Genomic DNA, 27,072 nt, shown 5'->3' with positions numbered 1-27,072 from the left:
GCCTGCACTTTGGAGCTCGCAACCCCTGCACAGACTTGCCTGTCAAGTGGTGCTTGAGGGAGGGGGCACGGCTCGGGTGTGGTCCCACTGGCTAAGGTCCCTGAATTCTGACCCCAGGTTTGCAGGTGAGCACTGGGCCACCGCACCTTTCCCTGTCTGCCACCAGGGGGAGCTGGAGGCTGGGACGAGACTGGCCCAGCCCTGCTCCTCTGTCCTTAGGCTGGGGCTGTCCTGCAGGAAGGGTCACCTATTCCTGCCTTGGGGTGGGTCCCCGAGAGCTCTGGGTCTGGGTTCTCCTTTTACAGTTGGGGGTGATCTGGAATAAGGTGGCAGAGTGACCATGGCCCCGGGAAGGGCTTGTAGGGGCTCATCCTGGGCATTGCGTGTGTCCCTGCACCTCACAAGGTGTCCTCGGCATGTGTGCCCCCAGGGCACCCTCATCCAGCACCTGAAGGAGCACCTGCTGCACGGCGACGTGACAAGCGGGGACGTGCTACTGTACTACACCACGGTGAGGACCCCTGCGGGGCGGGCAGCACGTGCTGCTGGGGGGCTAAGCTCTGCCTCCCGTGCCGGCACCCTGTCTGCTCCCTGGGAGCTCTCGGCTGGGGTTCTCAGCTCACCCTGCTCCGGGGGCTGCACGGGGCACCTCCTGCATGGCCAAGGGTCTGACTCCAGCAGTGGGGTGAAGCCCAGGACGTCCTGGCTGCCTGCTTCAACCCTGCCTATCGCCCTTGGTGACATGGGGTGGGTGTGTGTGTGTGTGTGTGAGTGTGTGTGTATGCCTGTGTGTGAGGTTGTGATGAGCGTGTGTGTGAGTATATGTGTGTGTGAGATTATGTGTGTGTGTGGCTGTGTGAGTATGTGAGTGTGTGAGATTGTGTATGAGTGTGTGTGTGAGTATATGTGTGTGAGGTTGTGATGACCGTGTGTGTGAGATTTTGTGTGTGTGTGTGTGGCTGTGTGAGTATGTCAGTGTGTGAGATTGTGTATGAGTGTGTGTATGGCTGTGTGAGTGTGTGAGTGTGTGTGTATATGAGGTGTGTGTGTGCTCCCTTGTCCCCCCGGCCCTGGGGCAGGTTCCTGTGGGTGCTGCCTCCTGCCTCCTGGCGCCCTTGCTTGTTCTAGAACCACCCACAGGCTCTCTCTGGGGAGACGGCATGGTTGTCAGTGGGTGGTACCACCTTTTTAGTTTTTAAAAACATTTAAATTAAAACAAAATTAAATTAAAGTTTAAATGAACTTGCGTGTGGTGAGGATTTCAGGCCGTGTGGGGAAGGCTTGTGCCTCCCAGGGGCTGTCGGGAGGGCAGGTGTGTGCGCATGTCCACTGTCCACCCTTCGGGTAGGCGCGTGGCGTGGTGCTGCCCTGTGTGGCACTCAGTGTGAGCCCAGGACTCAGTCCCTGTCAGCGCATGCTGCAGAAGCTGTGGGCTCACAGCTGGCTGCCACGGCTGTCCTCGGAGTGTCGTGAGGGTTGCTCCCCAAGTGCATGGCGTTCACAGGACCTGTGTTCATCCTGTGGAGTGGATGGCGTGTGTGTGTCATGCTGATGGTGTGGGTACCGTGTGTGTGTGTGGCTGATGCGTGTATCACATGTGTGGTATCATTGGCATGTGGGCACCAAGTATGACCCTTCCCACGTCTATGGTGTCTGCCTTGTTCTGATTCTTGTCCTCAGCAAGGCCATAGCAGACATCCTGTGATGTGGCCTCACCACCTGTGTCTATTCTGCCATGGTGGTGCTGGGGCAGAGTGTGTGTGTCCAGGCTGGCCAGGCGGTGACCCCCCTTAGCTCAGTCCCCTGGCACCCGGGGTGGTTGGTGGCCGTCCCTGCAGCCCCGGCTGAGCTGCCCCCTCTGCCCGGAGTGGGTGGTGGCCTCCCCTGCAGCCCCGGCTGAGCTGCCCCCTGTGCCCGGAGTGGGTGGTGGCCGCCCCTGCAACCCCGGCTGAGCTGCCCCCTCTGTTGCAGGTGGGCTGGATGATGTGGAACTGGATGGTGTCTGCTCTCGCCACGGGGGCCTCTCTGGTCCTTTATGATGGGTCCCCCCTGGTCCCAACTCCCAATGTGCTCTGGGACCTGGTGGACAGGATAGGGTAGGTACCTGCCGACACACTCAGCCGTCAGGTAGGCGCTTTACAATAGCCAGGAGCTGTCAGCTGCTGGTATGCAGTGCTTCGCGCTTCACTGGTCCCTGCTTGAGGAGGAGAGACAGGGTGGGGGCAGGGGACCACTTGAGAGGCCAGGACCCCTGTATGTGGAGTGGGTATGGGAAGCCAGTCCTTTGAGCCATCCCCTGAAGCCATCTGGGGGACATGCTGGCAGGAAGCTGGCCCCACTGCAACCCAGGCCCCGTGACGTGGAACACGTGGGGCTGCTGGTCCAGACTCGTGCCTGCACTTATTTCTTTTAACGTTATAGTGGAAACTGTGCATGGAGACCAGGAAGTGGTCACTGCAGGCTGGCCACGGCTGTGTCGGTCCCTTAGCAGAAGTAAGCTACCATAGAGCAGGTGGACGTGGCCTGGTGCCGGAGGGCCGAGGCGGGTGGACATGGCTTGGCGCCGGAGGGCCGAGGCGGACGGACGTGGCCTGGCGCCGGGGGGCCTGAGATTGCCAGCCTTTGGAAGGAGAACCTTGGGCGCTGAGCCAGCGCTGTCCCCTGCAGTGCCCCATCTGCGCATTCATGTCTGTGACAGTGGAGGCCAGGGCCTGCCTGGAAGTCTGTGTGGGGAGCCGAGGGCCAGTGTAGAAAGAAAATCGGTTTTGGGGTTCTGCCTGCTCAGGAGTGGAGTGGAGTCTGAACATGCAGGTGCATCCATGCAGGGCCCATGGCTGCGGCCTGTGGCTCGGTTGTTGCCTGTGGCTGAGGCCCGTGGCTGGGTTGCCTGTGGCTGAGGCCGTGGCTGGGTTGCCTGTGGCTGGGGCCCGTGGCTGGGTTGCCTGTGGCTGGGGCCCGTGGCTGGGTTGCCTGTGGCTGAGGCCCGTGGCTGGGTTGCCTGTGGCTGGGGCCCGTGGCTGGGTTGCCTGTGGCTGGGGCCCGTGGCTGGGTTGCCTGTGGCTGGGGCCCGTGGCTGGGTTGCCTGTGGCTGGGGCCCGTGGCTGGGTTGCCTGTGGCTGAGGCCCGTGGCTGGGTTGCCTGTGGCTGGGGCCCGTGGCTGGGTTGCCTGTGGCTGGGGCCCGTGGCTGGGTTGCCTGTGGCTGGGGCCCGTGGCTGGGTTGCCTGTGGCTGGGGCCCGTGGCTGGGTTGCCTGTGGCTGGGGCCCGTGGCTGGGTTGCCTGTGGCTGGGGCCCGTGGCTGGGTTGCCTGTGGCTGAGGCCCGTGGCTGGGTTGCCTGTGGCTGGGGCCCGTGGCTGGGTTGCCTGTGGCTGGGGCCCGTGGCTGGGTTGCCTGTGGCTGGGGCCCGTGGCTGGGTTGCCTGTGGCTGGGGCCCGTGGCTGGGTTGCCTGTGGCTGGGGCCCGTGGCTGGGTTGCCTGTGGCTGGGGCCCGTGGCTGGGTTGCCTGTGGCTGGGGCCCGTGGCTGGGTTGCCTGTGGCTGGGGCCCGTGGCTGGGTTGCCTGTGGCTGGGGCCCGTGGCTGGGTTGCCTGTGGCTGGGGCCCGTGGCTGGGTTGCCTGTGGCTGGGGCCCGTGGCTGGGTTGCCTGTGGCTGGGGCCGTGGCTGGGTTGCCTGTGGCTGGGGCCCGTGGCTGGGTTGTCCAGCAGCCCGACCCTGCTCCTTTTTCCCCCCTAAGATTTCTTTACTTATTTGCAAGTCAAAATTAGAAGGAGAGGGAGTACTAGAGGAAGCGAGCGGAGAGAGGAGATAACACTGTCCATGAGCTGGTTCGCTTCCCAGATAGACAGAGCAGCCAGTGTTGTGCCAGGCCAAAGCCAGCATCTCCAGGTCTCCCATGTGGGTGCAGAGGCCAAACACCTGGGCCATCTCCAGCTGCTTACACAGAACAGCGGGGGCTCAACCCAGTACTGCCAGAGTTCTGCTGTCACAGGCAGTGACTTCCCGTTAGGCCACGGCACCAGCTCCAACCCTGCTGACTCCTGTGTTGGCTGGCGGCACGTGGGGCCTGTAAGGAGCAGAGGTGGAAGCGTCTAGAATGGAGGCGTCGGGTACCTTCCTGGGCACCTGGGAACTGTGACAGCAGGGAAGGGGAGCAGACGTGGTCCCTGTCGTTAGGCTCTGTGGCTGTGCTTTGCCCACGAATCCTCTGGGACCAGCCAGTGCCCTCCTCCCCACCCCATGGTTCGGTCAGTGTGGGCTGGAGCTGTATCCCCAGGAGTAGGTGCCAGGCCACCGAGCACTGGCCCGGGGGTGACCACACCTGGACGCTTCCTTAGCCGCACGGAGTCTGAGTCCGCATGCGGCAGGAAGCAGGACTCAGTGGTGTGTGGTTCTTGGTGGTTGGTGCTGTAAGTGTTCCTCGGCCTGGCCTGGGGTCGAGCTGGGCTCCCAGTGTCAATCAGGAAGATCAGAGGTCGGTGGAGACACCTCGTTGGGGTGTGTGTCTCGGGTCAAGGTGGGAGGGTTCAGGGAAGGCAGGTGGAAAACAGACTGCCCCATTGGAGCTTGGTCCCTAGGGCTGTCAGTGTGGTGTGCACTGGAGAGTGTGGAAGAGTGTGTGTGGGAGCGTGGCAGCCAGTACCTGCATGTGTGTGCCTGTGTATGTCCCTCTGTGCATGTGTGTATGGCCCTGGGTGCCAGTACACACACACTGAGCAGGTGAACCCCTCGTCGGCCAGGGTCCTCGCCCTAATGCATGGTCTTGGCTGCCTACTGGGCCTCCCTGGACGTGACCTTCCCATGCCTGGTGGGGCTGGCCCTGCGATTCAGCACGGCAGGTGTGCACGGTAGGGGCGAGGGGCTCTTGGAAAGACAGCAGGCCTCATGGACCTGCTCTGGTCGCCAGTGGCAGTGGGAGGAGAGCCAAGGGGCGGAACCTTGCTGTCAGCCTCACCCACCTCCTGGAAATGGGTCGGACCACACTCAGCTCCATGGCACTGCACAGTGGCCCTGGAGTTGTCCGCAGGTGTGGGCCTGGCTTCATGGTGGCAGCTGGTCCTGGTGAACTGGAGAGAGTGGAGGCTCAGTAGGCACCAAGGTGTTGGCGACTCTCACCCATCCCTACTGGCTCCGAATCTCCAGTGTTCTGTGCACTTGCCAGTGTCCCCTCCCCATGAGCAGGCACCCTGACATTCTGCCTCCTGGAGCCCCAGGAGAGACTGTTGGAAGACACCCAAGGGGCAGTGAGTGCTCTGAAGGGTTATCCATGTCTGTCTTGGGCCCTTCCACGCTGCAGCAGGTGTAGAGGTCAGAAGACAGGGCCTCCGGGGAGGGGAAGATGACGGCTTCCTGCACAGACAGATGGGGGTTTGGGGGCCTGTGCCCTGGGCACTGTGCTGCCAGGGTGAGGGTAGCTGCAGGAGCAGGCACGTGCCTGTGAAGAAAGCGGGCTCTCAGTTCACCACAGGGCACACCACGCCTCCGGGCCCGAATCTCTGGTCCATGCATGTCACTAGCTTGGGCACCTCGGCGCGTGCAGCTCGTGTGGCCTCGAGCCAGTCGTGCTTCCTTTCCCACCACCCCTCTAGCATCACCATTCTGGGGACAGGTGCCAAGTGGCTGTCGGTGCTCGAGGAGAAGGACATGAAGCCTGGTGAGTGCCTCTCTGGGTGGGGGACCGTGTGCGTGCCCCCAGTGTGTGCGAGGTCCTGGATGGGGTTTGTGCCTCTCTGGGTGGGGGACCGTGTGCGTGCCCCCAGTGTGTGCGAGGTCCCGGCTGGGGTTTGTGCCTCTCTGGGTGGGGGACCGTGTGCGTGCCCCCAGTGTGTGCGAGGTCCCGGCTGGGGTTTGTGCCTCTCTGGGTGGGGGACCGTGTGCGTGCCCCCAGTGTGTGCGAGGTCCTGGATGGGGTTTGTGCCTCTCTGGGTGGGGGACCGTGTACGTGCCCCCAGTGTGTGAGGTCCCGGCTGGGGTTTGTGCCTCTCTGGGTGGGGGACCGTGTGCGTGCCCCCAGTGTGTGCGAGGTCCCGGCTGGGGTTTGTGCCTCTCTGGGTGGGGGACTGTGTGTGCCCCCAGTGTGTGTGAGGTCCCGGCTGGGGTTTGTGCCTCTCTGGGTGGGGGACTGTGTGCATGCCCCCAGTGTGTGTGAGGTCCCGGCTGGGGTTTGTGCCTCTCTGGGTGGGGGACCGTGTGCGTGCCCCCAGTGTGTGTGAGGTCCTGGATGGGGTTTGTGCCTCTCTGGGTGGGGGACCGTGTGTGTGCCCCCAGTGTGTGCGAGGTCCTGGATGGGGTTTGTGCCTCTCTGGGTGGGGGACCGTGTGTGTGCCCCCAGTGTGTGCGAGGTCCTGGATGGGGTTTGTGCCTCTCTGGGTGGGAGGCTGTGTGCCTGCTCCCAGCATGTGTGAGGTCCTGGATGGGGTGCCTCTCTAGGTGGGGGACCGTGTGCCTGCTCCCAGCATGTGTGAGGTCCTGGATGGGGTGCCTCTCTAGGTGGGGGACCGTGTGCCTGCTCCCAGCATGTGTGAGGTCCCGGCTGGGGCATGGCTCAGTCTCCCATGACTTCCCCCAAGTGGAGACCCACAGCCTGCAGACCCTGCGCACCATCCTGTCCACCGGTTCCCCGCTGAAAGCCCAGAGCTACGACTACGTCTACAAGTGCATCAAGAGCAGCGTCCTCCTGGGCTCCATTTCAGGTGTGCCCCTCGCTCGATGTGCTGGAGTGGCAGACGGGCATCTGAGTGCGACTCAGGGCTCAGGGACAGTGGGGACCGTGAGGGCAGCCCTCTGGGCCACCTGCTGACCACTGGGGACGCCAGCACAGGGAGCAGGCTGTCTGGCCTTGCAGGTCCCTGCAGTTGTGCGTGGTCAGTCTGTTCTTGAGGCGGTGATGTCCTGTGGGGTGGCCGCAGCCCTGCATTGGCAGGTCCTTGCTCCACGGAGCAGCACGTACGGCTCACTGCCCTTGTCGTCCAAGTCCTCGGGGAGGGGGGCTGCTGCTTTGCAGAATCAATGAAACCCAGTGGTGCTCACAGCTTCCAGGTGGGGTTCCAAACTGGTCCCCAGGCCAGGCCTCCCTGCGGCGGGTTCTGGGGTTACTGACCAGGGCTGGGCAGGGCAGGCCGAGCGTCAGCTGAACCCCCTTGACTGGGCTGAGCACTGTGGTGGCCTGGGGTTCCCACATTCCCGAGGGGGGCTCCTCCACGCCTATGCAGTGTGATGAAGTAAAAAATGTTTCCACTGGGGAGTGATTCAACAGAATGAAAATCTAGCCTCTGTCTCTTCTCCTCTCTATGTATCTGATTTTCTAATAAAAATAAAATAAATCTTCAAAATCCAACAGCAACAGCAAAAAAAGTTTCCATTAAAACAGATGTTTTCTGGTGTCCACACCTGTGTGAGGGGTAGCAGGCAGGACCCCGGGGCGGGAAGGGGCCCTCTGCCCTGCCCTCCTCGCCAGGATGTGGCCAGCCCTGTGTGGCCCAGGGTGCAGCTGTCCAGTGTGGGAATTTATGCTGCCCCCCAGCTTGGCGCTTCCGTCTGGCTCCGTGGGGCTGCTCCCTGGAGTGTGGGTGTTTTCTGGTGCCTGTACCATAGCCAGGATGTTTCTGTTTCTCCCGCTGGCCAGCGGGGCAGACAGAAGGCCAGGACCAGAGAGGCCGATGTCCAGAGCTGCAGTGCTGCTCGGAGGGGTTGGTACCTGCCTCTGGAGTTTGAACTCGAGTCTCCTCTGGTTGTTGTTTGCAGGTGGTACCGACATCATCTCCTGCTTCATGGGCCACAACCCCTCCATCCCCGTGCACAGAGGCGAAATTCAGGCCCGGAACCTGGCTATGGCCGTGGAGGCGTGGAGTGAGGAAGGTGACGCCTTTGCTGCCCGCCGCTCTGCTTGGGGCGGACGGTCAGCTGGAAGCACTTGCATGGTGATGGTCTACCCTCAGAAGAAAGGAGACCATGCCCCTCTGGGTGACCGCTGGCCGTTTGTGTCAACACCAGACAGGGCCTGTGTGTGATGTGTGCTGTACATGTTCACAGACTTCGTTTCTGGGGAGGGTGTGCTTGCCTCCACGAGCAGGGGCCAAGCTGGCAGCAGTGGTGCCAGGATGATGCCAGTGACCTTGCTGGAAGGAGGTCCTTAGTTTTGGAAAAGCGCTTTGCCTGTGTGCCTGTGGGTCTTCCCCATCCCCAGATCTGAGCCGGTCAGGGCCTGTGCCAGTGGCAGGCACAGCGGGCTTCAGGTCCGGCTCTCAGCTGCACAGACCCTGGTCCTAGATCCTGGGTGTCCTGCATGAGATGACACAGCACAGGTGGCAGGGCCTGGGCTATCTGCAGTGGGATGGCAGGATGAGGGTGCCTACTGGCTTGACCCTGCTGGGAGGGGAGCCCTCTGGCCCCGCCCTTGGCCCCTGCGGTCCTCGCTGTGCGTGGACTAGAAACTTGGCTGCCGGAGTGGGGTCCCAGAGACCCATGTAGCCGCTCCAGGAAGAAGCCTATTTCCTGTGGGTGGAGCCCTTCTCCTGGGAGAAGCCCTGAGTGTGTGAGCAGGGTGGACACAGCCAGGGTATTCAAGGCCCTGGTGTTTGTAACAGGTGCAACATCAGAGCCATGGACATGGCTGCCACGGGTGGGCTAGCTGGTCCTTTGAGAGAATGGCTGGGCAGTGGAAGTGGGCCAGAGCAGCTGGAGGGAATGTGGCCACATTGTTCAGATGTCGGGGCCACACGGGGCACAATGCCATATACCTGGAGCTGTGTGCTGTGGGGTGTTTACAGACACGTAGAACGGCTGTGTGCTATGGGATATCTGTGTACTGCTTGGGGCTGGGTCATAGCTGGCGGGAACGAAGCCCAGAGCGCAGGGAGGGGAGTGGGGGACTGGGGTGTCTCGGTGTGAGTGCTAGCATGCTCTGGCCTGCCAGCCTCAGTTTATCCTTGGCGCGGGGTGTCATGGCGTGAGTGCTGGCCCAGAGACACGTGCTCCGGCCTGCCAGGCTCAGTCTGTTCTCTGCCTCCCAGGAAGGGCAGTCTGGGGACAGAGCGGGGAGCTGGTATGTACGAAGCCGCTGCCCTGTCAGCCCACGCACTTCTGGAACGATGAGAACGGGAGCAAGTACAGGAAGGCGTACTTCTCCAAGTTCCCAGGTACGTCGCGGGAGCGCGCTCAGGGTCTGCCCTGCAGGAGGCGGGAGCGCGCTCAGGGTCTGCCCTGCAGGAGGCGGGAGCGCGCTCAGGGTCTGCCCTGCAGGAGGCGGGAGCGCGCTCAGGGTCTGCCCTGCAGGAGGCGGGAGCGCGCTCAGGGTCTGCCCTGCAGGAGGCGGGAGCGCGGTCAGGGTCTGCCCTGCAGGAGGCGGGAGCTCGGTCAGGGTCTGCCCTGCAGGAGGCAGAGGCCTGAGTGCTGCCCCCCAGGGTGTGTGTCAGCAGGGAGCTTGGTGGGAAGCAGAGCTGGTCGATCCACACCCTCAGCTGTGGGACTTGAACAGTCCCCATGGCCACATTTCTGTTTTCGCCATGGCTGCCAGGAGACTCTGAGCTGAAATGGGTGTTTTTTGCAATGGTTTGGATCAGGGTTTCTGACTCGGAATAGTCCTGCTGTGATGTGGTCAGCCTTAAGCTCTCAGATACTTTCTGGGAGTAGGTGGGTGATATGAATAAATACATTTCGATAGATGACTGTGGAAGACAGATTCCACACGGCCTGGCACGGCCTTCGTCTCCACGGCGTGTTGGTCGTGGCGGTAGTCAGGGTGTGGGGGCTGCTGCCGGGTGGGCGTGGGCAGGGTTGTGGTTCGTGGAGCCCCCCGAGCTGTCCTTGCCGCCGAGAGGTGCTGTGGCCGAAGGGTGAGTCGGCGACAGAGGACAGGCGGGGGCGGGAGAAGGCTAGGGAGGGCAGGGGTGCCCTCCTAACGCTGCCACGGGAGTGGCAACACTAAAGCTGGTTTAGTCAGCCTTTTTCCCTCCTTGGGTTGTGGGAAGGCAGGCTGCTGTGGCAGTGGCTACAGGCGGCGTCCCTGCCACCACAGTACAGCGTGGGGCTGGCTGAGGAGGCCACGACCACTCATGTGCGCCCTTGGCCACCCCCTCACGTGCCGTGGCGTCTGCTGCCTGGGGTCTGAGTGGCGGGTGTGGAGAAGGCTTGTTCTTTGGTGTGTTGAAGAGGCAGAGGGACCCCGCTGCTAGGGTCTGGTCCCCTTGGGTCTGTTGGCGTTCTGGAAATGCTGCACCCGGGTGGTAGCATGGCCTGTTGGCCACATGGGGGTGCTCAGTGTGCAAGCCACCATGTTTGCTGCCAGGCAGCGCTCTGCACACAAACTGGCTGCGTGGGTGGGTCTGGGGCAGTGGCCTCCTGCCCAGTCACACAGTGTGTGAGTTCATGCTTAGTCCTGACCCCAGTCCCCTGCTGCCCCAGACACTCAGCATCCTTGGGCCTGGCTGGGCTTTCCCTCCGCTGGTGCTCTGCTGGTCCCCAGGGTCTGCTGAGGCCCACCCTGCAAGTGGCATTCCCTCCCCCACTGCTCCAACTGCCTGGGTCAGAGCCCGCTGAGCAGCAGCTGCCGACGGGTCGCTGCTGGTTCACTCCTTTCCGCTCCCATTGGCCCCCAACCCACATGGTCGCTGGCCGGAGCCTCTGTCATACGTGCTGTTTGTGGAATGCATCCCCAGGCGCTGTCGCCTGCGTGCATACAGGTGGCCTGCTTGTCCTCCAGTCCTTCACAGTGACCAGGCTTCCCCACCTCCCATAGGTGTCTGGGCGCATGGTGACTACTGCAGAATCAACCCAAAGACTGGGGGCATCGTCATGCTGGGCCGGAGGTGAGTGTCTGTGCGGCTGGGGAGGGGCAGGGAGGTGAGACGTGGCCTGGCCCCGGGCCGATGGCTGGGTTCCCCACCTCTGCCGTGACCCACGGTGTCCCTCAGACTGGAGGCCCCCGAGAAAGCTTCCCAGCTGCCCCTGTTCGGTCGGTAGCAGTGTGGGCTGCTCCCTACACTGAGAGGGACTGGCCTGGTCCGCATCTCCTGGAGCTGTGGGTACCAGGGGGGCTGTGCCCGGGGCTGGCGGCCTCCCCACGGCGCCCCATAACCTGCTGTGCACCACCCTGTCTGTTCCAGTGACGGCACCCTCAACCCCAACGGAGTGCGGTTCGGCAGCTCGGAGATCTACAACATTGGTACGTGGTACCCTCCTCCCTTGTTCCGTTGGGCATGACCAAGTCCTCACTGAAGACGCTGCTGCCCACAGGGCTTCGGTGTGGGGCTCTGGGTGACGCTAGACCCTCATGGTGGGTAGGTGGTTGGCTGTGTCAGGTCACGTGACTACCGAGGGCACACACTACTGTGGAGGACATGGAGTACAGCAGTGCTGGCCCAGGGGCCCAGCGCGGGAATGCGGGCCCAGCCGGGGGATGTGGGCCCACCCCAGGGATGCGGGCCCAGCCAGGCCACAGCCTTGGTCTTGCTGCAAGGCAGCTTCCTACCTAGACTTAGGTCAGAGTCCCGGAGGGAGGTCCTGGCCTCTGGACAGCCAGTGGGGGCAGTCCTGTGGCACGGCCTCAGGGCCACCCCACCCCACCCGTGCTTCCTGCCTTGGTTGCTGGTACTGCCCACACCTTCAGAGCCTCCCTGAGCCAGGGCAAGTGGGAGCCTGGCCCGCCACCTTCCCCGTGACCGGTGATGGAGCTCCACCCCTGGGCTGGCCTTCCTGTCTCCACAGTGGAAGCCTTTGAGGAGGTGATGGACAGCCTGTGTGTGCCCCAGTACAACAAGGACGGTGAGGAGCGGGTCATCCTCTTCCTCAAGATGGCCCCGGGCCACACCTTCGGGCCTGAACTGGTGAGCCGCCTCCGGGACGCCATCCGCAGGGGCCTGTCAGCGCGCCACGTGCCCAGCCTCATCCTGGAGACCCAGGGCATCCCGGTACGTCCCGCCTCCTGCCCCACAGCGCAGCCTGGGCCTGCCAGCCCTCCCTCGCCTGCCCTAAACGCCGGGCTCTGAGCTCCAGTGGCCCGGCCCCACGCTCCCCGCTGACTTCTCCCCCAGGGGCTCCATGTGTTCTCAGAGTTATTAGTGAGCAGATTAATTCTGATTGGAGCTCCCGTGTGTGGAGGGCACTAATAGGGTGTTTTCCACCCGACAGGCGGTAAGCCCCCGTGCTGGAGGCCACTGCTCCCTCAGCCTCTTTGCTTTGCCCACACCCCTGCCATACAACCTGCTGAGTGTTCCCGCAGGCCCCAGGTTGCCTTGCATGCTGTTTCTGTGGGGGCGGAGCGCTCCCTCTCTCCTGCCAGCTGCCTTCAGCTGGCTCTCCGTGGAGATACACCCCGTTCTGCAAGAGTGACGCTTCCCTGTCTTCCTGTCTTCGGGGTCTGAGCCAGCTCTGTCTCGGGGGGTGTCACTGTGTTGGAGTGAGTCCTGTGTCCCTCGCTACCACAGTGGGCATGTCCAGGCTCACGCAGTCTCAGGAGCGTGGGCAGTTATTCAGAGCTCTTGTGTGCTCACCCTCCCACCCCCATTCAGGCACCTGTGCGCTACAGCTGCGCCCTTCTTCCCTCCCGAAACCTGCTAGCAGACCCCTGTGCCCCAGAGCATGGAGGGGAGGGCCCGGCCTGCTCTGCAGGACGGCCACAGGAGTGAGCATGGTCCTCTTCCTTGGGGACAGGGTCCCTGTCAGGTCAGAAAGCGCGAGTGGGTGGCCCATGCTGGGCCAGGGGCTTTGCATGTGGTGGTTTTGGGGAGGCCCTGCTGCTGCCTGGGCCGACAGGGCCCCCAAGTCTGCTGGCCGTGGTCAGAGCTGCAAACCAGAGACTGGGGAGCTCAAAGGAGACACGGCGACGAGAGGCGCTTAGAGGGAGGGTGTGACTGGGCGATGGCGCCACCTGTGCCGGCACCGGGTCTCCTCTGATGGGCTCCTCCGCAGCCTGCTGCTCCGCTTCCTGACTTACAGTATGTTTAGTACTGAGATGCCGAGCAGCGGCGGGGTGAGAGGCTTTCTGTTTCACTTCCCAAATGCCCACACAGCCAGGTGGGAGGGGAGCAGGCGAGACCGGAGCAGGCCGTTGCACGCTGTGCCGTGTGTGTGAAGCCTGGTCACACATACACGAGACATCCGAGAGGGCTAGCACATGAGCCCCAGGCAGTTCCCTTGCAAGTCAGTGTTTAGAGCCCTAATTAGTTCACACATTGCTGATTTTACCAATGACATCTCTGGCAAAAAAAAAACAATGCCAGTGTCAAGGGCTCTTGGGGTGCCGGTGGCCGGCCTGCCTCCTGGCTCTGCAACCGTGGCCCTAGCAGTTTCTGGCAGTGACCTCAGCAAGGCCGCCCAGAGCCCGGTGCCGCATGCGACATGCTGCCGGAGTTTGAGAGGGAACTTTGTGCTTTTGGGAGGAGCTTGCCTGTGAGGGAGGTCATGTGCCACCTCCAGGAGTGGTTTTCAGGAGCACTTGAATGAGGTTCTGGGGTGTGGCCCAAGTTCATGGCCAGGCCTCCTGTTGCACCCAGACACAATGAGGTTAGCAGCTAGCCAGCTCACGTGTGCTGTGTGGTGCCTCATGGCGCCTGCACGGCCTGGCTCTCCTGTTTCCACCTTCAGTACAGCAGCTGCTTGGCTCCCTGGTGCTCAGCACATCACTAAGGTGGCTCACATGGTGGCCTTGCCCAGGGCCAACGTGCATGTCCCTGTACCTTTAAGGGGGGCGGGACACCATGCTTGCTGGGTGAGCTGTGTGAAATGTTTTCTAATATTTGTTTAAAAGATGTATTTATTTATTTGAAAGGCAGAGTTAGAGGAGAGAGAGGTCTCCCACCTGTTGATTCACTTCCCAAATGGTTCTAGTAACTGGGGCTGTACCAGGCTGGCGCCAGGAGCTCCCTCCAGGTCTCCCACAGGCACAGGGGCCCAAGCACTTGGGCCACCCTCCCTGCCTTCCCTGGTGCATTAGAAGGAGTCAGATTGGAAATGGAGCAGCCAGAGTGCAAATCAGTGCTCATGTGGGCTGCCAGCCCCGTAGGCCGTGCCTCAGTGCTGCCGCGGCTCTGACCTGTGCAAGGCCTTTCTGGTTTGCAGCATTTTCACTTTGCAGCAGGCTTTGTTCCAGCCAGCTCTTCCTGTCAGCTGAGAGCATACAGGGGCTTGTGAGCTGGTGGTCTGGAGGCCCACATCCCGCATGCCATGTGAGGGTGCCAGGCTGCAGTTCCTGCCTGCCTCCGCTCCCTGCTAGTGCAGACCCTGGCAGCAGTGAGGACGGCTTGGGTGGTTGCGTTCCAACTCCTGTTCAAGACCTTGCGGAGTTCTGGGCTCCTGGGCCCGGCTGCCAAGGGCCTTGCGGAGTTCTGGGCTCCTGGGCCCGGCTGCCAAGGGCCGTGGCAGTGAGCCGGGAGCAGGTGCCCTCGCTGTCCGTGTCGCTCTGCCTGTCGAGAGAGAGCTGCTTAGATGGGTCTGCTTCTGCAGGCCAGATCAGGGTCACTTGGGGATGGTGTGTGGGATGAGATGTGACAGTTCAGATGAGCACAGCCAGCCCTCCTGCAGCTCCTGGGCAGCGCCTGTCGCCCTCTGAGGCCAGAGCCCCATCCTGAACTTATGGAAGGGCAAGGCAGCTCCGGGTGAGGAGTTGGCCCACGACTTCCCGACTGTGCTGAGAGCTTCCTTCCTGCTGGAATTTAGGGACAAGCTGCCATCACCTCCTGGTCATGACACAGGCCTTCTCTTGTTTGCCAACGGAGGCTGAGTGGCATCTAGCCGGCCTGTGACACAGACAGCTGGGTTCTGAAGGGCCTGGGTGTGCAGCACCCAAGGCCTGGAGACCATGGATAGGTGGCGCATGCTGAGCTGGTGCTGGGCCCTCAGCCTCAGGAGAGCGGGTGTCTGTCTTGGGCTGCTGCGATGAGCTTCCAGAGCCCAAGGGTGCTGCAGCTGAGCGCAGCTCCCTGGGGCTGGTTGCAGTCAGTGTCTGCCAGGGTTTCAGTTTCCTTTCAAAAGTAACACTGTGTCTTTGTGCCCTCTTTTCCTGTTCCTCACAGTATACGCTCAATGGCAAGAAGGTGGAGGTGGCTGTGAAACAGGTCATTGCGGGGAGGGCCGTGGAGCAGCGTGGGGCCTTCTCCAACCCCGAGAGCCTGGACCTGTACTGGGACATCCCCGAGCTGCGGGACTTCTGAGTCAGCTGGTCTGCCTGCTGCCTGGCCACACACACGTGCACCGAACCCTCCATATACCACAGTCGTGTAGAAGCCTGTGGGCCAGGATGGGGGCAAGCCGTGCCCTATCCTGTTGGTGGGTCTCGGGGATATGAGGCTTCCATGCCCTGGCCAGGCACGGAGCCGGGGCTGTGCATGTGGCCTCAGGCGTGCCCAGCCAGCAGGGCTCCCATGGGCTTGAGTGCTTGGCGTGCTCACTCTAACTCCTTGCAGATGCAGGCCTGTTTCTTCCTCTTGTGCTCCTGGCCTCTCTGCTTTCCCTCAGGGCTCATCTACTCCATGCTGAGCACCGGCTCCGAGAAGGGAGCGGCCGCAGAGGGCACGGCCCCAGCCTGGACGGCTGGCTCCGAGAAGGGTGCAGCCCCAGAGGATGCGGCCCCAGCCTTGGATGGCCGGCGGCTCAGCCTTCCACGGTGGACAGCTGGGCCCTAGCAACCAGCTGCTCCCGTGGTCGTCTCGAGTCATGGCTGGGACAGAGTTTGGAACCCAAGCCACACTTGAGTCACACCCCCTGCCGTGGGCATCTCCCTTCTGAGCACACGCCCCCCCCTCCCCACCATCACTCCCAGCAGGGTCTCCAGCACACAGCCGCGCAGCCTACCCAGGTTTCTGATGGTGTCTGCTGTGGCCGAGTGCGACCCCACCTTCCTCCTGGGGCTCTCTGGGGCTGCTCCAGGTCGAGGCCTCGGGATAGACCTGTCCCCCAGGTGACTTGTCCGCCAAGGCCTGGGGTCCCAGCCTGGCAGCTCCTGTGCACTTCTGTTCCTCAAAGCTTGCGAGTGTCTGTCACCCCATTGTTCATTTTTGTATCTTATGACTGAACACAATGACCTACTTTGGATTGTAAAATACAAGGGCACAGTGCTCCGAGGAGCTCGCCTCCTGTGTGCCTTGGCACACACCTCAGTGCTGCTGCTTTGCCTGTGTGTTTCTTGGGGGCGGTCGGGGGTGGGGGCGCTTCTTTGCCAGCTGGTGGCTGTACCCTGGGCTCATTGGCCCACATTGCTGCGGTTGCCTGTGGCTACTGCAGCTGGCCTAGCCATGCTGCTCAGGGTGGCTGACACCCTGGGTCCCTTCGTCCACCCACTCTGGGGTCCCCCACAGCTGGCCCGGTGTCTATGGTTCTCTCGCATCACAGAGATGCTGGGAGTGGGCCTGTGTCTGCTGTGTGTCACAGCCTCCTGTGTGGCCCAGTGGCACCACAGCCGGCATGGCCTGTTGCTCAGCCTGCAGTCTGTGGCTGTCGCAGCTCCAGCCTTGCCTCAGCCGCCCATGGAGGGGACAGGCCAGCAGGGCTGGATGCAAGGCCAGGAGCTGCCTCCACACCTGCCCCCTTTGATCAGCAAAACAATGGCCTTAAGAACGCCTTTGGGCTGTACTGTCGCTGGCACAGGCCCTTGGCTGGCCTCGCTGCACAGAGCTGGGGACCCACGTCTTCCCAGTGGGGCCTTTTGCCTGCCAGGCCCCTGTGGCTGTTGCCTTTGCTGTCTAGTTGGTGGCTACAGCAACTCCGCAAAGCCTGGTAGACGTGTGGAGAGAGGTGTCCGTAGGGCTGACTGCTTCCGGAGGCACCATGGAATCTGCTGCTTCCCTGATGCTGGCAGTGCCAGGGCCCGCCCTCTGGGCTACCTCGGCCTGTCTGAGGGTCCTGGGATGGTGCTACTTTGCACCCCCTGAAGTAGAACATTTTAGTTTTATTTGAAGATGCACACAGAGAAAGAGAGATCTCCAGTTCACTGGCTTCTCCCCAAACGCCCAAAATAGCTGTCTGGGCCAGATGAGAGCAGGAGCCAGGAACTCCATCTGGCTTCCCATGTCGATGCAGGGTCCACACACTCAGGCCATCTTGGTGTGCTTTCCCAGGGACTTCAGTTGGGAGTGGAGGAGCCAGGACTCTGGTTAACCTCCTAGGAAAAGTTGGTGTTGCAGGCAGTAGCTTAACTCGGGCACCACAGGCCGACCGCTCAGATGGCGCCCTAGACACTGCACCCAGTGCCAGCCACTGATCTTCCGTGTCTTAACATCTGCTGACCGACTTGCTAGAGTCTAGTTACCAGCTGTCCCCTGGTCAGTGCTCCCTAACAGTTCCACAGGCTCCAGGGAAGGGGATGGGTGGTCTTTGGGGGCCTCTTAGCTGCCTCACCTTTGAGCACAGGGGCAAGGGCAGCTGGCTGTGGACCCTTAGTCGTGTCCTCAGGGAACCGGGTTCCCTGCTGGCCTCTGGCGCGGGCCCTCGAGGCCGCCTTCTGCCACCGGCTGCTTGGCGACACTGTTGCTGGGAGTGCGGAGGCAGTGTCAAGCCTTAATCTGCATGCCCATTACTTCTGGCCAGACAGTCCAGGCAGGCTGGGATGCCCACGTGTCTGGCTCAGTGTGCTGCCCAGACAGCTTCATTAAGGAGAGACATGGCTTCAGCCAGAGTTGCCAAGATGTGCTTTGGCTCCCATGGCTTTTGGTAGGATCCCTGCTGGTGCTGGCCGCTGCCCTTCCTGCTCTGCCGTGGGTGTGGGCATCTCTGGGCCCTGCGGCTGACTTTCGGTTTCCCATGAGGCTTTCTCTGCCAGGGTCCTGCTGTCTGCCACGGCCCTGGTCTCTGAGCAGCTTCTCTCCCAGCTTGCTTGCAGTCTCTCGCTCGCCTTCTCTGTCTGTTCCCTCTCACCCTAACCCTAACCCTTGCCTGCCCAGGTGACAAGTGTGCGCACTGGGTGTGGGGGGTCAGCTGGCTGACCCGGAGGTGGCTCCCTGGGTGGGAGGCAGCTCTGGGGAGGAGTCCTCATGACATCAGGGTTCAGCTGTGGCAGCTACAGAAGGGCACCTGAGGGTGGGTGGGCTGGTGACCAGTATGTCGGGATGTACCTAGGTGAGCTCCTGGCTGGGCCAGGAGTGCCAGGCAGCTCAGGAGATAACGCACCCAGAGGGGCCCTTGGGGGACTGTGCCTCCCGGCCAGGGTGCGAAGCACTGAACCTTTGGGAAGGATTCCCCATGAGGGTGGGCTGGACCCTTGGATAAATGCTGCCTCCTGTTTGTTTTGTTTTTCTTTTTTTTTTTTTTTTTGGTTGGGGGGTGTAGTTCCTGGATGCCTGGATGAATGGAAAAATTGTCCCTCAGCGAAAAAAAGATCACTTGTCGTGCGTGGTTCCCAGGTCACCTCAGCTCTGTCACACACCCTGTCGTATTTTCAGCCGCTGGTGAGACCTGGAGTGAGAATCAGTTCATCTGCCTCGAAATTCTAAGCAACAGCACCCGGGATGGTGTGGCCCATTCCTCCCGCCTGGTAGGAGTGGGGGGGTTTCACCAGGCAGCTAATTGTAGACCTTTGAGACAGTGTGCTTTCAGAGAGATCACACCTCCGAGGCGCGCACAGGTGATCTCCAGGCGAGTGGAAACTTTCAACTTCTCACAATGAACCTGTCTTTGTGGCTTTCCGTTTTCTTTTTTTTTTTCTTTTTTTTTTTTTCATTTAAAGCAACCTGACTTGCTGGCTGTCTCTCCCTGGGTGAGAACTTCAGGGTCCTGCCAGGGAATGGATCGTGTAATTGCTTTCCTGTTCTGACATGCCTGGAAAGCATGGTAAATGATTGCCACGCAAATGTGACAATTCCATTAGGCCCAGGCTCTTGCCCGGTTCATCTTGCAAATGGAATCCAGGGAGGCCAGCCTTGCCCTGACGGCTGGATTTCACAATCGTGTTCCGGGATACAGTGGGGGACTCCCAGGTACCGTGGGGATGGCTTGTCCTGAGCCATATCCCTCTCCCTCCTGTCCTGGTGCCCCCAGTGCCCCAGTTGAAGGCAGTGACCTGTGAGCAAGGGGCTCCCAGCAGCTGTGTTCTTAGCCACTCTGGCAGGGTGACAGTGCCATTTTGAATCCTTGCTCTTGGGGTGCAGGGTTTGTTTCTGGAGATGGGATCACAGTGGTCTTGGGGCCTTGGCAGGGCTTTTGCGGAAGCCCTCGGCAGCACCGACTCCCACAGGGCCCCCTTGAGGGCCCCTTGCCTGCCCTGTGGTTCCCGGGGCTTGGGTGAGGGTGTGGGCAAGAGGGCGCCCCCTGCCATCTTGCTGATGGGAAGCAGTCTCTGGGTTTCTTGCAGAGTTGCCACACAGCCCAGCAGTGCCACACACGGTCTGTAGCCAGCGGCCCATGTGGCTCCAGCACAATGCGGCCATCATGCCCGCAGGTAGAGATGGCCCAATATCCATCACAGGGCAAGCACGGCATGGTCTGTCCATCCAGTGGAAAATATGACCCAGCTCTCAAAAGGAACCAGCACTCATGCCTACTACAGCACAGGTGAACCTTAACACACATGTGACAGAAGGTGTGATGTCACACAAAGCCTACAGTGGACAAATTACTAAATAGGGAGTGGAAGTTCAGGCCCTGGAGGGGAGAGATGGGGAGTGAATGTTTAGTGGGGCTAGAGTTCTGGTTGGGGACGATGGAAAGTTCTGGAAATGGGTGGAGAGTTGTGGAAGTAGCGGTGATGGTTGCACAACATTGTGAATGGACTGACAGCTGACATGGTGCAAGTGCGGAATCTTCTGTGATGTCTCCTTTGCCATGAGGGAAAGGAGTTGAACGGCCAGCTGGACTCCACGTGGGTCAGATTGCAGGCCCTCCCTGAGAGTCTACACTTGTGCTCACATCCACTGAGCTGCCACCTTGCCCTGTGGCGCGGCCCTCCCTGCCACCCTCGTGCTGTGACATGGCTCTCCATGCTATTCATTGTGTTTGTCCACAGGCCAGTGTTCTGGGCAGAGGCAGCTCAGTCTTCCTAAGGTCTTCTGTGTGCTCGGCCCCGTGCAAGGCCCTGCTCAGTGGACAGTGCACGGCACTGTCCACCCTCATTCAGCCTCTGATGTTTCTTGCCCACGTGCTGTGAGTCAGGTGACGGGTCAGCCACTCAACCCTACCCCACAGCCACAAGCCCTTTGATTATCGTGCTGTTTCCCGGATGCCAACTTGGGGCCGTGGTTGTTTCTTTTTATAAAACAGATTTATTTGTCTGTTTGAAAGGCAGAGACACCGAGTTTTTAAAATAATATTTACTTTTATTGGAAAGGCAGATCAGATTTATGGAGAGGGAAGGAGAAATAGAAAGATGCTCTATCCACTACTTCACTCCCCAAATGGCCGCGAAGACGAGCTGAGCCCATCTGAAGCCAGGAGCCAGGAGCTTCCTCCCGGTCTCCCACACAGGCGTAGGGTCCCAAGGCTTTGGGCCGTCCTTGACTGCTTTCCCAGGCCACAAGCAGGGAGCTGGATAGGAAGTGGGGCTGCTGGGACACGAACCAGCGCCCATATGGGATTTTGGCGCGTTGAGCTTTGAGCAGCTGCACCCAGCCTGAGAGAGTGCTGCTATCCACTGGTTCACTCCCCAAATGCCTGCAGTGGTAGAGGCAGGGCCAGGCTGAAGCCAGGAGCCCCACTGGGTCTCCCACACCGGTGCAGGGGCCCAAGCACTTGGACTGTCATTTGTTGCTTTCGCAGGAGAATTAACAGGGATAACATGGGAAGTGGAGCAGCCGGGACTTGAACCAGTGCCCATATGGGATCAGGTGGGATGCAGGTGTCGCAGGCAGTGGCTTAACTTGCTACACTGCCACTGATGCAGTTCCCTTCAGATCAGAGAAACCCTTTGTGCTCCAATCCCCGCCACTTGCCTACCTCATTTGAGTACATGTTTTTTAAAAGCATCTGAAATGTTTTCCATATGAAGTGTTTCAAGGACCTAATTATAAACTTCATTATAATTGTTCATTAGTTATATTTTATTCAATTACTTTAACAAGTTGCCAAAAGGAACACAAAGCCGGCAATTATCATTATGTAATTGTAAAGAGGCGCACACACTGGCCTGGGCAAGGTGTCTTCAGTGCTTGCGTGTTCCCTCTGAGGAGCCAGCCGTGGGCGGCAGCTGGGCCCGGCCTGCGCTGCTGGCTGGCTGCACGGGGCACAGCTGCGCCGGGACAGTCTCTTCTGTTGCAGTAAGGTCATATTTGCAAGACCAGGGATGCTGAAGGGGACTGGCACGGTGGCACAGGCCGCTGCTGGCAACGCCCTTGGCCCATCTCACTTGGTCACAGCACAGACACGTCTTTGCCCACGCGTGCTTTGGCTGCACGGTGGCTGAGTCCGAGGATTTGGAGCCTATAGCCGTAGAGGGCTGTGTGTGTGAGTGTGGATGTGTGTGTGCCAAGCACTGGTTCAGGCCCAGGTGTGGGCAGCAACTCAGTCTTCCCATCAAATTTCCAAGGTGGTGGCCATCACTGCCCCCACTGCCCAGCGGCGAAAACCAAGGTCTGGGTCACTTGGTGAAGGCCACACGCTTGGCCGTGGGCCTCTGAGGGCAGTTCCACCAGGGTCCACATGCTTGGCACCGTGGGCCTTGGAGGGCAGTGCTGCCAGGGCCCACACATCTATTGTCTCAGAGAAATATGTGTATCTAACACTCCCTTTAAAGGTTTATGTAGTTAGTTTATTTACGAACTTTATTAGCAAGTGCTTGCTATTTGTTGACTTTTTTGAAAAAATCAAGTTGTGAACCTTTATTACAAGTTAAAAATGAAGTTTTATTATACTTGTCCCGGGCTGTAAAACAACAAAAAAATTAAAAATCAAGTTCTTAAAAATCTCAACCTGATCAGATAGGAAACAATTTAAAAATTTTTAAAGTTGTATTGAGGGGCCTGGCATGATAGCCTAGCATCAATAGTCCTTGCCTTGCACGCGCCAGGATTCCATATGGGTGCTGGTTCTAATCCCGGCTGCCCTGCTTCCCATCCAGCTCCCTGCTGGTGGCCTGGGAAAGTAGTTGAGCATGGCCCAAAGCCTTGGGACCCTGTACCCGCGTGGGAGACCCGGAGGAGGCTATAGGCTCCTGGCTTCAGATGGGCTCAGGTCCAGCCACTGCGGCCACTTGGGGTGTGAATCATCAGATGGAAGATATTTCTCTATGTCTCTCCTCCTCTCTGTATAGCTGACTTTCCAATAAAAATAAAATAAAACAATCTTAAAAAAAAAAGGTGCATTGAGAAAAACCAGGCTTAAAAAATTTTTTTTGTCATGAAAAAGAGACATCTTTAGGTAAAATAATAAAACCCCACGCTGCAAAGATAATGCAGGTCGTTCTAGCAATGTGGCCGATGGGCAGAAAGCAAGCACTTAAGGTCTTTGGGGCTAATCTTCCGTTCATCTCTTATTGCTGGAATTTCATATTCATGCCTTCTTACTGGATTACTAAACGGGATGATGGTAGATTTTTTACTCAAGCCCGCCCTCCTCAGTCGCGGGAGTGGACGAATTCTCAGCTGGTGGATCAGCTGCTTCTGTCTTTTTGCCGTCTTGGGGTTTAGGTTTGTCTGGGCGTCTGTGTCGGTAATTGAAGTTGCGGCGGTACCGACGTTGAGTGCCTGCAGGCTGGAAGGGTACACTGCCCTGCCTGACTTGTGGCACGCACAGCAAGGTGACAGGATCGGTTAGTGGGGGGATTCGGGCCTGAGGGAGCTGGTGAGGCTGAGACCAGGACCCCAGGCTTGGCCCAGGGAGACGGGAACCTCGGTGGTTCATGGGGGGGGGGCTGGACTTCAAGCCTGGGTGCTTGTGGGACTGCACACTGTGCTGCCCTCACCCAGGGGGCTACCACCCATGGTGCAGGCCTGGGACTGCAACGGAGCCCGTAGGTGCCAGGTGGAAGCCTGGAGCCGTGGGCTGCAGAGGTCCTATCACCAGCGTGCACACGGCTGCCACCTCTGGACAGCATCCTGAGGAGGGTTGGCAGAGGGGCAGCGAGGCACCCGCCTCCTTCTCGGCTACCTTACCTCCTCCAAACAGCCCTTCCCCCCAGACCACAGTGCACAGATGCTCAGCTCCCGCAACTGCCAGCAGCTCCAAACCCCAAGGCTCCTCCACCCCCGATTCGCCGCAGGGCCAGCGTGGCTGGGGCAGCCTGGGTGGACCCTGCCGGCCAGCAGCCCCCTGTCTGCCTCTCAAGGCTCCTGGTTCTGTCGCAGACTGACCCTGGAGGCCGCAGGGCTGGAAGCTGGGGCAGCAGCCCAGGTGGGAGGCAGTGCCCGCTGTCCTCCCAGGTCATCCTCAACCCCCCACGCCAAGCCGGGGACAGGGCGGAAGGCCACCGTCGCTGCTGGCGTCCCAGGGTTTGTGGTCCTCCATGATGCTATGGGCACGGAAACTAATGCCTGGTGCAGTGGGTGCCCTCCGCAGGCGCTCAGCTCGGGAGGGCGGGGCTGGTGCTGCGCCGCAAGGAGGCGCCATGTGGGAGCAGGCGCCATGTTGGAGGTGGTGCCAGGTGGGGCCGGTGCCCTGTGGGAGCCGGTGCCAGGTGGGAGCAGCCCCCCGTGGGGTCCCCCATCCCCTGGGCTCTGGGAAGGGGAGTGGGGTCCTGCCCCTTTGGCCTCCTGGGGAAGGGCTTCCCGGGGAGCCGCCCCCACGGCATGCCCCGTGTCTCTCAGGCTGCGGTCCTCCCTCTGCTCGATTCTCTTCCTCCCCTTTCCTATAAGCCTCTCAGTGTTATTATTCCTCACCCTATCTCTGTCTCTCTTTTTCTCTCTGGGGGCCCCGCCCCCTCTGGCCCCCTCTTGGACTCACTCTCGCTTCCTCTCTGTCCTGTCTCCCTCCCTTTCCTCTGGCTTCTCTCTCCCTCCCCGTCCCTTGGACTCACCCTGTTTCTCTCTCTCTCCTTCCCTCCCTCCATCTCCTCTGCCTCCCCCACCCCTTGCGGGGTTCTGCTCACAGCTCCCCCATGGGCGTCCATCTGGGCCCAGCGCCGCGGTGGAGTCTGTCCGGATGGCGGGCGGGGCAGGCCACAGAGCTGGGCCCCAGGGCACCGAGGGGTCAGTGACCGTGTGCTCTCTGCTGCTCAGCCTCGGGGGCTGCCAGAGCTCGCCCTGGCCCATCTGGGCCTCTGATTGTTTTCCTCCTCTTCGTTCTGTTTGTAGGTGTGAGCCCATCACCGCTGTTCCCAGGGAAGCTCCCATGGGTGGTCCACGCCTTGGTCCCCAGGGACTCAGCCAGGGCTCTGTGGCCCACATGGTCTAAAGGCACTGCTCTTAGAGCTGCACCGGTGGGGTCGTCTGTGGTACTGTGCTAAGGTACTGTGTCGGGGTACTGTGCCATGGTGTTGTGTTGGGGTATTGTGCTGTGGTACTGTCAGGGTGCTGTGTTGGAGGTACTGTGTCGGGGTACTGTGCCGTGGTACTGTGTTGGGGTACTGCACAGTCTTCCTGCTCAGGAAGGCAGGTGCCCCTTCCCCACTGAGCATGCATTCTCTCCCCCTTGGCACAGGATGTACGCAGGGGGACCCTGTGGGGTTGGGGTGGGGCTGCCACGGTGAGCCCCTCACCGACCCATCCCCTGTGTCCAGCTGGGCCCCGCCTGAGCCTGGTCCAGCCGAGCCGTGCAGGGAGCCTGGGGAGGCACCTCTGCTCTGGGACACTGATCGGCAGCCCAGCCTCAGCCTGGGGTCCTGTCCCACCACACCCGCCTCGCAGGCCCTGGACACCCTTGCGCTCAGTGGAGCACTGCACTGGGAGTCAGTTTAAGACATTTTAGTACCAAGTCTTAAGTTGCCCTGGGTGCGGTGTGACACTTGGCAAATCACTTCACCTCTCTGACCTTCTGATTCCTCGCCCGATCAGCGGGGCCTTGGTTTGCCGCGAACTCTCAGGTGTCACCATGTTCATGTCAGACTGTGGCCGTTCAGTTGCTTTGGCAAGAGACATCATTCCATGCATGCGTATGGGGCTGTGCCCACACAGCCGGCCAATCTGAAGTGCACGCCACGGAACGTCACTGTTGTGACCACGAGGGGCTCAGTATTCTCGTCCACCGGTTCTGAGGTGCTTGCTTATCTTTGGATGGTGATCTAGAAGCTTAGTGATGTAATGGTCAATGCTCTGTCCGTTCCTTGGCCTTCTCCTCATGCTCACAAGGTGGCTGCTGTGATTCCAGTCATCAAGGTGCTAATATAGGCAGGGAAAGAGGCTGAGGCCTGCGTGGGCACGTCCATTTCTCCCTCAGGCGTGGAGAAGTGTCTGTGGGTCACTGCCAGGCCTCCCTGGAGCCCCATCTTGGGGGCTGCATGTGTCTGAGGAGCTGGAGTTTGGCTTTGGAGGTGGAATTATATTAGAACTCAGCTGCTTGCCATTATGCAAATGCGCGTATCGCTCTTGCCTAGGCTTTCCATTTCTTGATGAATTATTCTGCCCGCCCCCCGCCACGGAACCACGAGAGCAAGGCCTGCCTGGCGAAGAAGAACTTTCCAATCCTTTGGTCATCGGGGGTCTTAGCACTGTGTATCCTGGCCAGGAGCCGATCCAGGGTGGGGGACACGGTGGTGCCAAGATGGTGCCTGTGGCACAGGCCGGCCTTGGCCCCCTGGCTGGAGTGCTGCCGCGCCTGGCAGGGGGCGTCTGACCTGCCCCTTGAGAGCTGGCAGCATGGCTTCCCTCTGCCACTGGCTCAGGAACTTCCCTCCCTCATGGGGTCCCTGCTGTCTGGGTTGCGGCCTGGCTCCCAGGGGTGGGGAGTTGTTGCTGGGCCCCAGGGCCTGCCACGGTGCCCGGGGCAAGGAGGAAGGGGGTTCATGTGGCACAGGTTCAATCTTTGGCGTATGTCTTTCGTTTCTTTCTGGAACAACCTGAGCAGACACAAGTCTCCCCCTCCCTGGCAACCTTGTTATGCAAGCGGGCTGGCTTCCGGAGACGCTGTCGCCGTGAGTGGGTATATTTAGTGTGGCTGCCAGAGCCTCCTGGAGGGCTCTGGGCTGGGGCTGGCTTCCCCCGGGAGACAGGCCCTCTGGCTGGCCGCAGGCGCGCAGCCCTGCCCCCTGAGCACCCGCGCCTGGGACAGGAAGCCCTGTAAGGCGGACAGGATGGATGGCATGGGCAGTGACTGCGGCCCCAGTCAGGCCCCAGCACTGGTGGCCCGTGATGTCAGCCCGCTGCCTCACCTCTCTGGGCCCCGTTCTCATGTGCAGGGTGGGGGTAGAGCACGCATGCCTCCACTCGGAGAAATCACTTGTGGGTGGGCCTGACACAGGGCAGAGGCCCAAAACATTGGTCGTATTTTAATAGCGTTCCTGGAGACACAGGAGCAGGTCCCTGTGACACCTTGAGGATGACTGGGTCCGAGCGGGGCACCCTCGGCTGTCCCTGGCTGGGCTCCTGTAATGCTTGGGAACTCTTGGTGGCTCATGGGGCGGGTCAGACAAGCAGGGCCACTTCTAAACGGAGGGGATGTCAGCCTCCAGCGTGTGGCTGTGACTTGGTGCATGCCTGCTCGGTCCCTTTGGCCCTCTGCATTTGTAAAAGGTTGGGAAAAAAGACAAGGAAATGCCACAGCGATACTGTGTGGGCTGCAGAGCTGGGGAGGCCCCTTCACATAACCGAAGGGTGTGGCGGCAGGTAGGACCCACAGCACGGCCAGTGGACCCCTCGTCCTAGCTCCCGGCCAGCCCAGATAAAGGGTAGTGGCTCCTGCCTCCCGAGTTCCTGGTGCAGGCGGGTCCCTGTACCTCTGTGCAGCTCGAGGTGATGCCAGTAGCACCCCCGATGTGTGGGTGGCAGCTCGGGCTCAGGGGCTGGACCGTTCAGCCCGTGGTGGTCTCTGACCCAGGCCCTGAAGGTCTCCCACGGTGGCCAAGGTCACCTTGTGGGCATTTGTGCTCTGTGGGCACCTGTGGGCTCTTGGTCCAATTGTCTTCTGCCCTCCTGGTGGCACAGCAGCGCCTGTCCCCCTTCCTCCGCCCACAGTTGATCCAAAGTGGCTGGTAGGATCTGTGTCAGATCGGACAGTTTAGGGGCAGAAGCCACATCCGGAATGATTGTGGGGTGGGCAGGAAGTGGGTGCATGGGGGCCGGTGTAGCCAAT

At 60.6% G+C, this 27,072-nt stretch overlaps 1 protein-coding gene across 3 annotated transcripts in view; it reads left to right on the top strand.

The window, feature by feature from the left end:
- AACS (acetoacetyl-CoA synthetase) overlaps window positions 1-15,510 on the top strand; it is a 29,432-nt gene extending 13,922 nt beyond the window's left edge. Inside the window, exons 9-18 of one of the 3 annotated variants that reach the window (XM_004595358.2) lie at window positions 431-511; window positions 1,972-2,096; window positions 5,586-5,650; window positions 6,567-6,689; window positions 7,741-7,854; window positions 9,009-9,134; window positions 10,733-10,802; window positions 11,100-11,158; window positions 11,701-11,903; window positions 15,006-15,286. In XM_004595358.2, the coding sequence (XP_004595415.2) occupies window positions 431-511; window positions 1,972-2,096; window positions 5,586-5,650; window positions 6,567-6,689; window positions 7,741-7,854; window positions 9,009-9,134; window positions 10,733-10,802; window positions 11,100-11,158; window positions 11,701-11,903; window positions 15,006-15,143 (1,104 nt within the window). In that variant the 3' untranslated portion in view covers window positions 15,144-15,286. Of the gene's footprint in view, window positions 1-430; window positions 512-1,971; window positions 2,097-5,585; window positions 5,651-6,566; window positions 6,690-7,740; window positions 7,855-9,008; window positions 9,135-10,732; window positions 10,803-11,099; window positions 11,159-11,700; window positions 11,904-15,005 lie in introns of all 3 variants that reach the window. The other 2 variants (XM_058656728.1, XM_058656729.1) reach the window with 2 other exon arrangements.
- The last annotated feature ends 11,562 nt before the right edge of the window (window positions 15,511-27,072 follow it).

Source organism: Ochotona princeps, chromosome 29 (assembly GCF_030435755.1).
Source record: "Ochotona princeps isolate mOchPri1 chromosome 29, mOchPri1.hap1, whole genome shotgun sequence".
NCBI lineage: Eukaryota > Metazoa > Chordata > Mammalia > Lagomorpha > Ochotonidae > Ochotona > Ochotona princeps.
The sequence above is the reverse complement of the archived record's forward strand: the minus strand, read 5'-3'. Positions and strand labels throughout refer to the sequence as shown.